At 38.5% G+C, this 12226-nt stretch overlaps 1 protein-coding gene across 1 annotated transcript in view; it reads right to left on the bottom strand.

Annotated features, from left to right (window-relative positions):
• Positions 1 to 11897, bottom strand: part of LOC127409782 (apoptosis-stimulating of p53 protein 1-like) — a 110024-nt gene extending 98127 nt beyond the window's left edge. Inside the window, exons 1-2 of the mRNA XM_051644601.1 lie at positions 11597 to 11897; positions 10998 to 11098 (exon numbers count right to left, since the gene is read on the bottom strand). Of these exons, the coding sequence (XP_051500561.1) occupies positions 10998 to 11006 (9 nt within the window). The 5' untranslated portion in view covers positions 11007 to 11098; positions 11597 to 11897. The remainder of the gene's footprint in view (positions 1 to 10997; positions 11099 to 11596) is intronic.
• Between the last annotated feature and the right edge of the window lie 329 nt (positions 11898 to 12226).

Below are 12226 nucleotides of genomic sequence, written 5' to 3'. Positions count from 1 at the left end.
ACCTCAAAGGGTTGAGGACAAGACCAAATTCAGAAAGACTCTCTACACCAGTAGTTCCCAACCCTGTTCCTGGTGGCCCCCCCAACATTGCATATTTTGTATACCTCCCTTATCTGACACAACCAGTTCAGGTCGTGGAGTCTCTACTAGCAAGCTAATGAGTTGAATCAGGTGTGTTTGATTAGGGAGATATCTAAAATGTGTAGTGTTGGGGGGCCTCCAAAAACAGGGTTGGTAACCACTGCTCTACACCAAATAGTATCAGAATAAATTATTGTTATACACTGCCTGGCCCAAAAAAAAGTCACTGTTTGGATTTAAATAAGCAGATACTTCAGAGCTTATGATTGGATTATTGTTGCAGTGATTAATATGATTCAGCTGGCAATAATTCCTTTAACATTACTGATGCAGTGTGTAGATTCTCATTTCTTAAACAACCATGTCGGAAGACATATCCCGTGGTCGTGGAAAAGATGTTACTGCGTTTCAGAAGGGGCAAATTATTGGCCTGCATCAAGCAAAGAAAATAACTAAGGAGATTGCTGAAATCACTGGAATTGGGTTAAGAAGTGTCCAATACATTATTAAAACCTGGAAGGATAGTGGTGAACTGTCAGCTTTGCAGAAGAAATGTGATCGAAAATAAATCTTGAATGATCGTGATCGAAGATCACTAAAACGCTTGAAGTTACATCATAAAAACAAACCACAGTAGAAATCACGGCTATGTTTAATAGTGAAATTAAGAGCATTTCCACATGCACAATGCAATGAGAATTTACAGGGTTGGGACTAAACAGATGTGTGACCACAAGAAAGCCACTTGTTAGTGAGGCTAATCAGAAAAAACGACTTCAGTTTGCTAGAGAGCATAAAGATTGGACTGTGGAGCAATGGAAAAAGGTCATGTGGTCTGATGAGTCCAGATTTACCCTATTCCAAAGCGATGGGCGCGTCAGGGTAAGAAGGGAAACGCATGAAGCGATGCATCAGTCATGCATAGTACCCACTATACAAGCCTCTGGAGGTAGTGTTATGATCTGGGGTTGCTTCAATTGGTCAGGTCTAGGCTCAGCAACATTATGCAGCAATAAAATGAAGACAGCTGACTACCTGAATGTACTTAATGACCAGATTATCACATCAATGTATTTTATTTCCCTGATGGCAAGGCCATATTCCAGGACGACAATGCCAAGATTCATCAGGTTCAAATTGTGAAAGAGTGGTTCAGGGAGCATGAGGAATCATTTTCACACATCAATTGGATATCACAGAGTCCAGACCTTAACCCCATTGAAAATCTTTGGGATGTGCTGGAGAAGACTTTGAGTGGTTTGACTCTTCCATCATCAATACAAGATCTCAGCCAAAAATTAATGCAACTCTGGACGGAAATAAATGTTGTGACGTTGCATATGGTTGTCGAAACAATGCCACAACGAATGCGCACCGCAATCAAAGCTAAAGGTGGTCCAATGAAATATTAGATTATGCGACTTGTTTTTTTTGGCCAGGCAGTGTAGGAAACTTCCAGAAAGAGCATTTAACTTCCAAATCAACTTATAACCAGCTTTGAAAAGTAAAAAATAGTTCTCCAAGACACTATCATACTATGAGAAATCATGTTTAAGACCCCTGATTCTCTGACTTTTGAATGTCAATGTTACATCTTCTTTGCAATCTTCTTTCATCTCATTAGATGGATGGATTGAGCCATCTAGAATCCATTTGGAATCTATTGAATCCATTACCATTTGGAAGCCTTCAGCAGAGTTATTTCTCAAAGGAAATTAACAGCTGTATCTGATACCCCTAAATGAGAATGATGAGATGCAGGAACTCCAGCATGATCAATGTGCCTTCATTAAAGCAGACACCTACTGCGTGAAACACTGTCCAGATCAGATGTCACACAAACACCCAATACATGCAAATCCAGACAAATGTGTGCATACGCATACGTGCAGAGAGCCACAAGGTGAGAAGACTGAAGAACTGTGGTCCAACAACAGAATGCTACAAATTCACAGTGAGAAGACTATTGAGATGATACATTACGAATCTCGTAGATGAGGAGATGTAGATCAGACATTGTGAGATTCAGGTTACTTTTGTCCATGGATAACAAGGCTGTATTCATGTAGCAAAATTAACACTTCACAGTTTTCACAGAAATATTATTATATCAACAAGACCAAGCCAACCAGCTATCATGCTTAAAAGAATGAAGGGTGACGAGAAAACATCTAAAGAAAAAAGCAAAGAGTAAGACCAAATAAAAATAAAAAAATTAAACATTCTGCAAAGGTAAGCGATAAGGAAATTTCCACCTACCAGCCACTGCTAAGTCTTAACGTTAATTCCTCCTGCTGGTGATGAAGAAATACAGCTCAGCAGCACTACAAATGATCAAAGCAAAGCCTTGTCAAAAGTGCTCTTAATTAACAAATAAAACTATGATGAAAACCTAAAGGAGGCTGGGAAAATAATTATTTAGAAATGTACTCTCTAATAAAGAAAAAAAGTATAAAATAAGGTGTTGATATGGCTATAATTAATTTCAGTCTGTTGCATATGTCTTTGTGCTGCAACAATAACAGACCATTCAGATTCCTTCCCATTTATGCTGTTACTCTCCCTTATGTCCAACCACACCCATGCATATTTTTGAGAAGATCAAAATAAGCACTATTAAGCTACTGATACTCAACAACAACACTCTATAAGGCTATTCTTTCTAAACTTTCAACCAAATGCAACCAGATTCAGATCTGGCCCTACATTATCAAACTCAGAGCATCAGAGCTGCCGTGTGTGTTTGCTGCTGATCAACTAGGCGGGCCTGCTTATTATTATCCAGTACTAGGCTGATTCATGAAGTTGCTAAATTTACCCAGGAGGAATTTAGGAGTTATTAACTGGTGTAACAGGCAAACGGAATAAACACATCACTTATCTACAAGGCCAGCTACAATCTGCTCACCACTAAGACATTCCATTGAGACCCTGGCGCTGGTTCTGAAATGCATCATAGCCCTTTTCCACCGACATGGTTAGGGGACAGGTTCCTGGGCAGGTGCGAATTCTCAAACTGTTCCGCACGTTTCCACCACAGAAAAGGCCATTCTAGGGTGGAAAAACAAGTTCCGCACTGGCCCTAAAAGCTTACTGGTCTTTACACAGGAATCGATTACGTCAAGGGGCAGAGGGCGGGATAATGTCACCAAAGTTTTACAAACAACAACAGCAGCTATCGTATCGACGTGGACGAAACGAGCACTCTACTTGCAAAATGGTCTTCTTCAGAGATCCAAGATAAAAACTAGAAAGATCGCAAAGAAAACAAAAAGAATCTATGAGGAGATACAACAAGAAATTACGCATGCTGGTGTTCTGAAGCAGATCTCAGTATATTAGATTTGCCAACTTGCTCTTTTTTTGTGCATTGTTTTGTTCAGTAAGGGGATTTTTTACCAGCTATTCACTAAATTAGGAAGATCGCGGCTATCTGTTAAGTATTCCGGTGGGATTCTCAATCCAGATGTAAACATAATATCATATGCTATGGCATAAATCCAAATATATCAATCTGCTATAATGTTAATAACGATTCCACTATTACAGTTTATAGAACTTTGCATGTTAAGCCACATTAAAAAGTAAATACAAAATCATGTAATTTTGTTACCTGTCAATCTTGCTGAGCAATGTAATGAAGTTGGAATGCATTTATCTTTGTTAAAATATGTCCTAAAAACAGCAGTAAAAGCTGTACACAAACACTGTGAAGTGCAATGTTTGTTTATGGGCAGGTGAGATAGTCATGTAAAACTACCACGTAGCCACATAACACATTACGCCACCATTCGGCTTTCAAGTCAGTGGAAAAGTGTGAACCTGCCGGCACAGGGTCGGCACGAGAACCATAGCAATTTCGGTGGAAAAGGACTATCAGTGACCCCATTTCCAGCACTACACTAGAGCAGGTAAACAGCAGCCAAATAAAAGTGTAGGCACCAACAGTGTTTGGAGACATGTGTTTGAAAATGTTGTGCCTATGACCTCTACAGAGGTTTGATGAAGTATGCTGAAGTGTGAGCCAGACTCTTCAGATCTACTCAGATGCTTGGCTTAGACATTGCTCTAGTTCTCTTGATACAAATAGCTACTGGGCAGTACATATGTAGGCATTTCCCATCATGCATTTGCATTCCCAGCATGATAGAGTGATCTAGGTCATGGAGGATGTCTCTTGTGATCAAAGTGGCATCTAGGCTCTTCATCTCAGTCTTCAGACAAAGAGCCTTGTATCCACTTTATTTTGAAATGCGTAAGCAATCAGTGGCTGCATTTCCGGCAAATGTGAGAAAGTTCCGCTGGCATTGACTGCAGTATAAATAACTAGAAGGTTATAATACCAGAGTTAGTGATCTGGGCTTATAAACTATCACACAACCACAGGATGTACAGCAGAATTATGTGCCAATGTCAGATAATTTTCAAATGTCAGCATTTATAGTAAAAGAGAAAGTAAATCATTCACTTGTTGCCGTGTGTTGTTGTATTGAAGAGACGGTAATAAAATCTGCTTCTTTCTTTACCGAGATCATGACGATACAGATTTTCTTGTCTCCATGTAAACCTCCATTCATATCTACCTGCAAAACCTACAATGATGCCTTTATTTATTTATTTCCAAAGCCGATGTCTCATAAGACATGCTGAATGCGAGATCTGCGTGTCTGTTTACTATGCACCTCTAAGAAATTGAGAATGCTCTCTGACAAAAACGGAGAGTAAAATGTTTTTGCCAAGATGAAACAAGATGCAGTTTTGGTGCAAAGAAAGATGAAGCTGCATTTTCCTGGCATCTTTCTTCTCTCTGCTGGTTGTGTTAATTTGTGGATGCCCAGGACTGTCCGTGTTAGCGCCTGATTTCATTCATTCTGCCAGTGCAATAGGGTGCGATTAAACGATGGCAAAATGTGATAAACGGTAAAACTACATGTGCTCAAAACCAATGAGTTTATGAAAATCGTAATATAAAGCAGCATAATGTAGTATTTTTGTATAGCTAAAATAGCTGGAAGTGATTTATACCGGAAGAGGTCCACATTCAAGGTTGATAATGGTGGCGCCCTAGTTTTGCTGAAAAATAAGGTAGATAGTTTTTAGAAGTCTGGCCTAAGGGATAACATAGCCTAACATGGTCAATAAAACTGTAGTGATCTCACAGTTAATTTAAGCAGATTGGAGAGTTCTCCATATCAGCAAAATTTGGGAAACAATGCCATCAGATAACTGAAAACTGAGTTTTCAAACAAAAATGGATTAGTGTTGATGTGGCCTTTATCACTCACCCAATGTAGCTGGCCTTTGCATGACTGTTTAGCCCCTGAGATACAATGTTGAGAGATCTGGCAAAGAATTACTATGTCAGTGATGGGGGGAAAAATGTACATAGAAACAATGTATTAAAGACGTGTTGTGTGTCATCTGTGTAACAGTCTCAGCACTCCAACAATCCTCTGCAGAAACAAACATATGGATTATTCCTATACATTAGCTAGACTGAGGAGGGGGCATTGTGTTTGCTTTGGTCAGAAGCTGTGGTCAAAGGTTCTGGTGTCACAGCATGGGACTAAAACGCAATGCAAGATTTTAGCCTCATGCTGAACTCAACCACACCCTGCAGTGATTTTTTATTTTTTTATTTTTTTTTTTACCTCTCTTTTGGTTGTTTCCATGGCTGTCAGCCAATTGCAGCACAGGAAGCTTAGCGGCTGTAGCTACATTTAAAGAATGCCAATCTCAGCAGAGGGAGAGGAAGCAGGGACTTCAGCATGCATTAAACTGAAACTGTTGTCCTTTGTTTGAAAACTCTTTTACATCTAATCATGCTTTCAATCATATACAATTTAGGCTATTCTTTGTAGGATTCTTCTTTAGATGGAGAACTGTACATGGAAGATCCTTCATTCAAAAAACAAATCTAAAGGGCAGTCGGGTCAGAGAAACATTTTACTGCATTGATAATCTGCAGTCATACAGTTTCCTGCTAGGACACAGCAAAACTGGATCATATCCAGATGTAATTAAAGAGCTGGGCTGTCTGATGCTTATAGCACACAAAACTGGAAAACGCTCTCTCGATCAACACAGCGCAAATCTGATTGGCTGGTTCGATGGAACTTCCACTAGTAGGCAACATAGGCAACTATGAATCTGAGTGGACATCCATGACATGTGGAGTCCCACAAGGCTCAATACTTGCACCGCTCCTGTTCAACCAGTATATGCTCCCACTAGGCCAAATTATTAAAAAGAACCAAATTGCATACCATAGCTTTGCAGACGATACCCAGATCTATCTAGCCCTATCGCCAAATGACTACAGCCCCATAGACTCTCTGTGCCAGAGCATTGATGAAATTAACTGTTGGATGTACCAAAACTTCCTTCAGTTAAACAATGACAAGACAGAAGTCACTGTATTTGGCAACAAAGGCGAAATTCCAAAGGTGAATACATACCTTGACTCCAAGGGCCTAAAGACAAAAAATCAAGAAATCTTGGTGTAATTTTGGAGTCAGACCTTAGTTTCAGTAGTCACATCAAAGCAATAACTATATCAGCTTACTATCATCTAAAAAATATAGCCAGAATTAGATGTTTTGTATCCAGTCAAGACTCTGAGAAAATTGTTCATGCATTAATCACCAGTAGGGTGGACTACTGCAATGGACTCCTAACCAGCCTTCCCAAAAATCCATTAGCAACCTGCAGCTCATTCAGAATGCCGCTGCCAGGATTCTCACCCGAACCAAAAAATCTGAGCATTACTCCAGTCCTCAGATCTTTACACTGGCTTCCAGTTACATTTAGAATTGATTTTAAAGTACTATTAATTGTTTATAAATCGCTCAATAGCCTAGGACCTAAACACATTTCATATATGCTTGTTGAATATAAACTTAACAGACCTCTCAGATCATTAGGATCAAGTCAGTTAGAAATACAGAGGGTTTACTCAAAGCGTTTAGCTACTATGCCACCCGCAGCTGGAACCAGCTTCCAGAAGAGGTTAGATGTGCTCCAACAGTAGCCACATTTAAATCCAGAATGAAAACACTTCTGTTTAGCTGTGCATTTTCTGACTGAGCATTGTGCTGCACTTATTGATTTCACTGAATCATTTTACTTTTGTCTTTCTTTCATTTTAATTATTCTATTTTATTATTTTTATATAACTTTTTCCTCAGTGAGTTAACAATTTATGTTTATCCTCTGTTTAATCAGGGAAGGTTAACAACAGTTATGGATGGTGTTAACTTAGTTATCCTCTGCTGTGCCAGGGAAGGTTAACAACAATTAAAGTGTGTGTTAACAATTTTTGGATATCCTCTGTTTAATCAGGGAAGGTTAACAACAGTTATGGATGGTGTTAACAATTTAATATTCTTTTTCTTATTATACATTAATCATTTTTTTTTTTAAATCACATTTTATTACTTTTTATTCTTATTTCATGTTCTTAATTGGTTTGTATTTATTTTTATGTATCTTGTATTTTCTTTAAAATGTATATGTAAAGCACGTTCGGATTGTTTATGAAATGTGCTATATACATAAACTTGCCTTGCCTAGTAGAAGCAAAAAGGATGCTTTATCAGTCCGTCTGGAAGCTGAGTTGTGTTCATAAGGTTTTGCGTTGATAGAATGAACGCTTTTGAGGATGAAATAATCACAGAATTTGCCCAAGTTTGCCAGGTTAGTGACATCATTTGTTTGAGGCACGTAGCAGAAAGTGAAGTTTACTTGTTTACTTAGTTATGTCTGTGAAATTCTCTATAATGAGGTTTTCTGTGCTGTAGTTAGACTCTCTACACATTTTCTGCTACCCTCCCATGTGTTTTCTGTGCTCGCAGAGACTCACACGCCATTATAAGTCAACAAATGTACTGCCCAGTAGCTATTTGTATCAAGAGAACTAGAGCAATGTCTAAGCCAAGCATCTGAGTAGATCTGAAGAGTCCGGCTCACACTTCAGCGTAAATAATTTTTCCAGCATGTCGGTCTTTTATTATGTTATGATATCTTCAATAATCCCTCCCCTAAACACCCCATACTGACAACACTGACTGTGATTGGTCACTTTACATATCAGTTAGATGGCTTTTCCTGTCTAAATGGGTGGTTCTTGGCCAACTCAAGCTGCTACAGGCCCCTATGCTATGCGAGACTCGGGGGCTGCTAATGTCCACCTGAAAATTACTTGGAGGAGCCACATCTGTAAAGAACGCAGTAAACAGGCCTATGTTGACAGTCAAGGTCACAAAATCCAATTTTGTTAAGAAATGTAAAAGCTTTATGAGTTAAATGTGCTCAACAAGGTTAATATTTACTGACACAAAGCTTCCTTTAGAGTTAATGTGTGATCTCAAAGCAACTTACCTTCTGGGTCTTAGAGGTTGTGGAAACTAACTGAGTTACTACAGGTCTGTGTAAACAATTAGATATTCAAAAATGCTACCTAAAATACAATTCTCACATATCTTTGCGTTGCTTAAAATGGATAATACAGCTACAAGGATGTGTACTGGTCACTGTTTTTTATTACTACACAATTAAACAGTAACAACCAATAAGTAAATGTCCATCCCTATATCTCTTGTGGTCTATTAAACATCGATTTTAGCATTTGTCTGTTTTCAGTGTTGCCAAGCTCCAGATTTACTTAATTCCAAACAGAAATCGAGCCCCATAGAGAATTGAGGGAGGGACATGAAATTGTCAATCATGTTTTAGCATTACTGAAAGACATTAGGCTCAAAAGAAAAAAAATTCTCTTAACGAGCCACAGCGCTACAACATCATAAAACTAATAGCTTCCACTAGTGCATGGCAAGCTTTTTCCATCATTTGGTCAAAATGAATTCAGATGATAGGCAAGAGCTTTGTCACACTATAAAGTTCAAACTGATCTGTTAATCTAATGCAAACCCATTGTTGACTGCCTCAGACAGAGACATTTTACACTTAGGGTGGGTTGCACCAATAAGGATTAAATTAAGCAGAGTTTAGAGCTAATCCAGGGTTTGTTGATCTAAGTTTTATTTTAATTTGAGTTGCGGTTCACCACTTAATTTTAAATACGTTTTAACAAACGAGAAATTTAAATTTTAACCTGCGATTAAAACCTTCCCCTGTGATTAATTTTGTCCGTCATGATGGATTCTGAACCTAGCTGTAGATCGTTAGTACACAGACCAAGCAGGTTAAGAAAATGTTGCAGCAGCATGTACAATGTCACAAGCTTTAAAATATGGCATCATAATTTAAGAAAAAAGGACCACACGGGTCTCAGATCGACCACCTTCCCTCGTCAGCACCACCACTGTGAAACGAGTAGAGAGGAGGGGATCAATAACGATCACCTGTTGCTTGTTACTGCTTTCTTAAATGCAGAATAATGCTCTTCTCACGCTCCTCCTCAAAAGACCAGTCTCTGTCCCGTGTCCCCGCATGTAAAGGATGGGGAAGCGGGTAATTGGCAATCGCCCGCCACCAAGATGAGCTGCCGCACTCGCACCCCGAATTTGAAAACACGCATCGTGGCCAACGGCCCAAGATTTCGGACCATAATAAACGTAAATAATATGATAAACGTCTCTCAGAGGGCTGACGGCACATTCACTGTTCATTTACCTAGTCTTTCGTGTTTAATTGTAGATCTGTTTTTTTTTTTTTTTTTTAAACCACCTCAGTAACAAGTTTAAAGTTAATCCCTAACTGAGATTTAAATAAGAGTTTAAAATATTGGAGCAACAGGCTTAAAATTCATTCAGATTTACTGTGAAATTTAAATCAGTATCAAAATGATGGTTAAAAAAGAAAATTTAAAACAAGGTTTAAAGTTTAGTGCAACAGAATTATCAGATAAACCTTGATTTAATCTATATTTAAGATTAATCCTGGTGTGTGCAACCCACCCTTAAACAGCTAAATGAAAACAGCACAGTTAAAGGGATGGTTCACCCAAAAATGAAAATTCTCTCAACATTAACTCACCCTCATGCCATCCCAGATGTGTATGACTTTCTGTCTTCTGCTGAACACACACAAAGATTTTTAGGAGAATATCTCAGCTCTGTTGGTCCATACAATGCAAGTGAATGGTGACCAGACCTTTCAAGCTTCAAAAATCACGGAGGCATCATAAAAGTAATCCAAAAGACTCAATATTTAAATCTTTTTTTTACTATAAATAATAAAAAAAGGACTTAAATGTTGATCTTTTTCTCACCCATACCTATCATATCACTTCTGAAGATATAGATTTAACCACTGGAGTCATTTTTGCTGCCTTTTTGGATCTTCAAATTTCTGGCCACTATTCACTTGCATTGAAAGGACCTACAGAGCTGAAATATTCTTCTAAAAATCTTCATTTGTGTTCTACAGAGGAAAGACATACATATCTGGGATAGCATGAGGGTGAGTAAATGATAAAATGTTCATGTTTGGGTGAACTATCCCTTTAAAACAGCCAAGCATTTGGAACAGACAGTCAGTTTTCTTACATGGGGATATGGCATATTCTCATCCTCAGCCCATTAGCAGCTTTCTGAAAAAATGGTCTTATAGATCCTTTGGCAAGGCAGTAAGCGAACATTTGCAGCCCACAGTACCTCTCTCAGCAATGAATAAATCAAACAAAGACTTTCACACTAATGCCACAATGTGTTATGCAACGGAGTAGGTTGATTGAAAAATACTATGACAAATGCACACATTTTTATTTAGGATCTAGTGATGAGGGCTCAAACATTTTAACTACACTGCTATGAGAAGTCCCATCACACTCGCCTCACCCTGTAAATCGCAACGATACTCTAACAGATCTTTCAATGCATGTAAACAAACTCCCAAAATATGTTTTGAGTCATTGCTGATTCGTTTATAAAAATAAAAAGACAAGGAATACTCACAGGCATCATGTTTGCTTGTGTCAGAGGAACATCTGGTCTTCAGTCGGATTCTCTTTGCCTTTAATAAGATCCTCAACGTCCGATCCGAGATCACAGCCCCTCTGCATATCAAGAAAACCAATCACTAGCACGATTATTGTAACAGATGATTGTCCACAACACAGTCAACTGCAGGCCAAACAGGCCACAACCCTCCGCTGTGTCTTATCTGGCTGCGACCACAGCTTTAATTAAACGCTTTAACGTTCTTAACATTAATCAGTGTTAGCTGAGTATGGAAAATGGACAGAATTGGAAGCAGCTCGCCAAACTGGAAAATCAGCTGTGTAGGTGGAAATGGCAGATGTTATATGTTTCTGTACACCCACTGAGAGCTCACTCTCTCCTCTGTTAGTGGCTTATGTTATATACAATCAGAAAATTTAAACCGGTTCATTCAACGTTTGACCTTTAAGGACATTTGGTTTAAAGGTTTCCTCTTTCTCTCTAGCACAGGTCTCACATCTGCTAGCCACTTAGCACGAATGGAACAGCATCTCGCTAGCCTGCAAATTTTAACATAACGAATAAACAACCTTTGTTTTAAAACTTTTACTCACGTGTCACATGTAGATATGTGCCATAATCCTTTAAAAAAAGATACAAGAGTGATATTCGTATCCTTAAGGGGAGAAAGCAGACGAGTATCGATTCACTGGCGAGATAGCTAAACTAGTTAGCTTGCTAAGTGAAGCCAGGTAAAACACTCAAATACGTTAAACGAAATCAGAACGCGCTCACCACTTTAAGACAGGTCTGATATACGTATGAAATCTTTAAAAGAGACTGTATAGGATTGGCAGAACTGTTGTTTGCAATCTTGCAGAGGCGAACAACAAGCCGCTCGCGCTGTAATGTTAGTAAATGAAGGCACGCGCAGTCGTGGAATGACAGGAATGTGTAGCATATAGTAACCACTGATGTGTCTCATTGAAATCTCGTTCTCTAAGATTTTTTCATTTAGACAGGAATGAAGATAGTCACTAAAAAACTAGAAAGTACATGTTGTTTTAGGACTGACTTTACTTGCAGTTGCAGATGTTCATGTTAACATCTTATTGCGGATGTTAAACCTTTTAATCAGTTCACAAATTTGTATGAGATTTACTTGACTTTCCATTTTGGAATATGTAATTTTAAATTATAAGTTATTTATATATATGAGAAATGGTGAAGAGTGTTTTAAGAAG

This window comes from Myxocyprinus asiaticus, chromosome 19, assembly GCF_019703515.2.
Source record: "Myxocyprinus asiaticus isolate MX2 ecotype Aquarium Trade chromosome 19, UBuf_Myxa_2, whole genome shotgun sequence".
Classification (NCBI taxonomy): Eukaryota; Metazoa; Chordata; class Actinopteri; order Cypriniformes; family Catostomidae; genus Myxocyprinus; species Myxocyprinus asiaticus.
The sequence above is the reverse complement of the archived record's forward strand: the minus strand, read 5'-3'. Positions and strand labels throughout refer to the sequence as shown.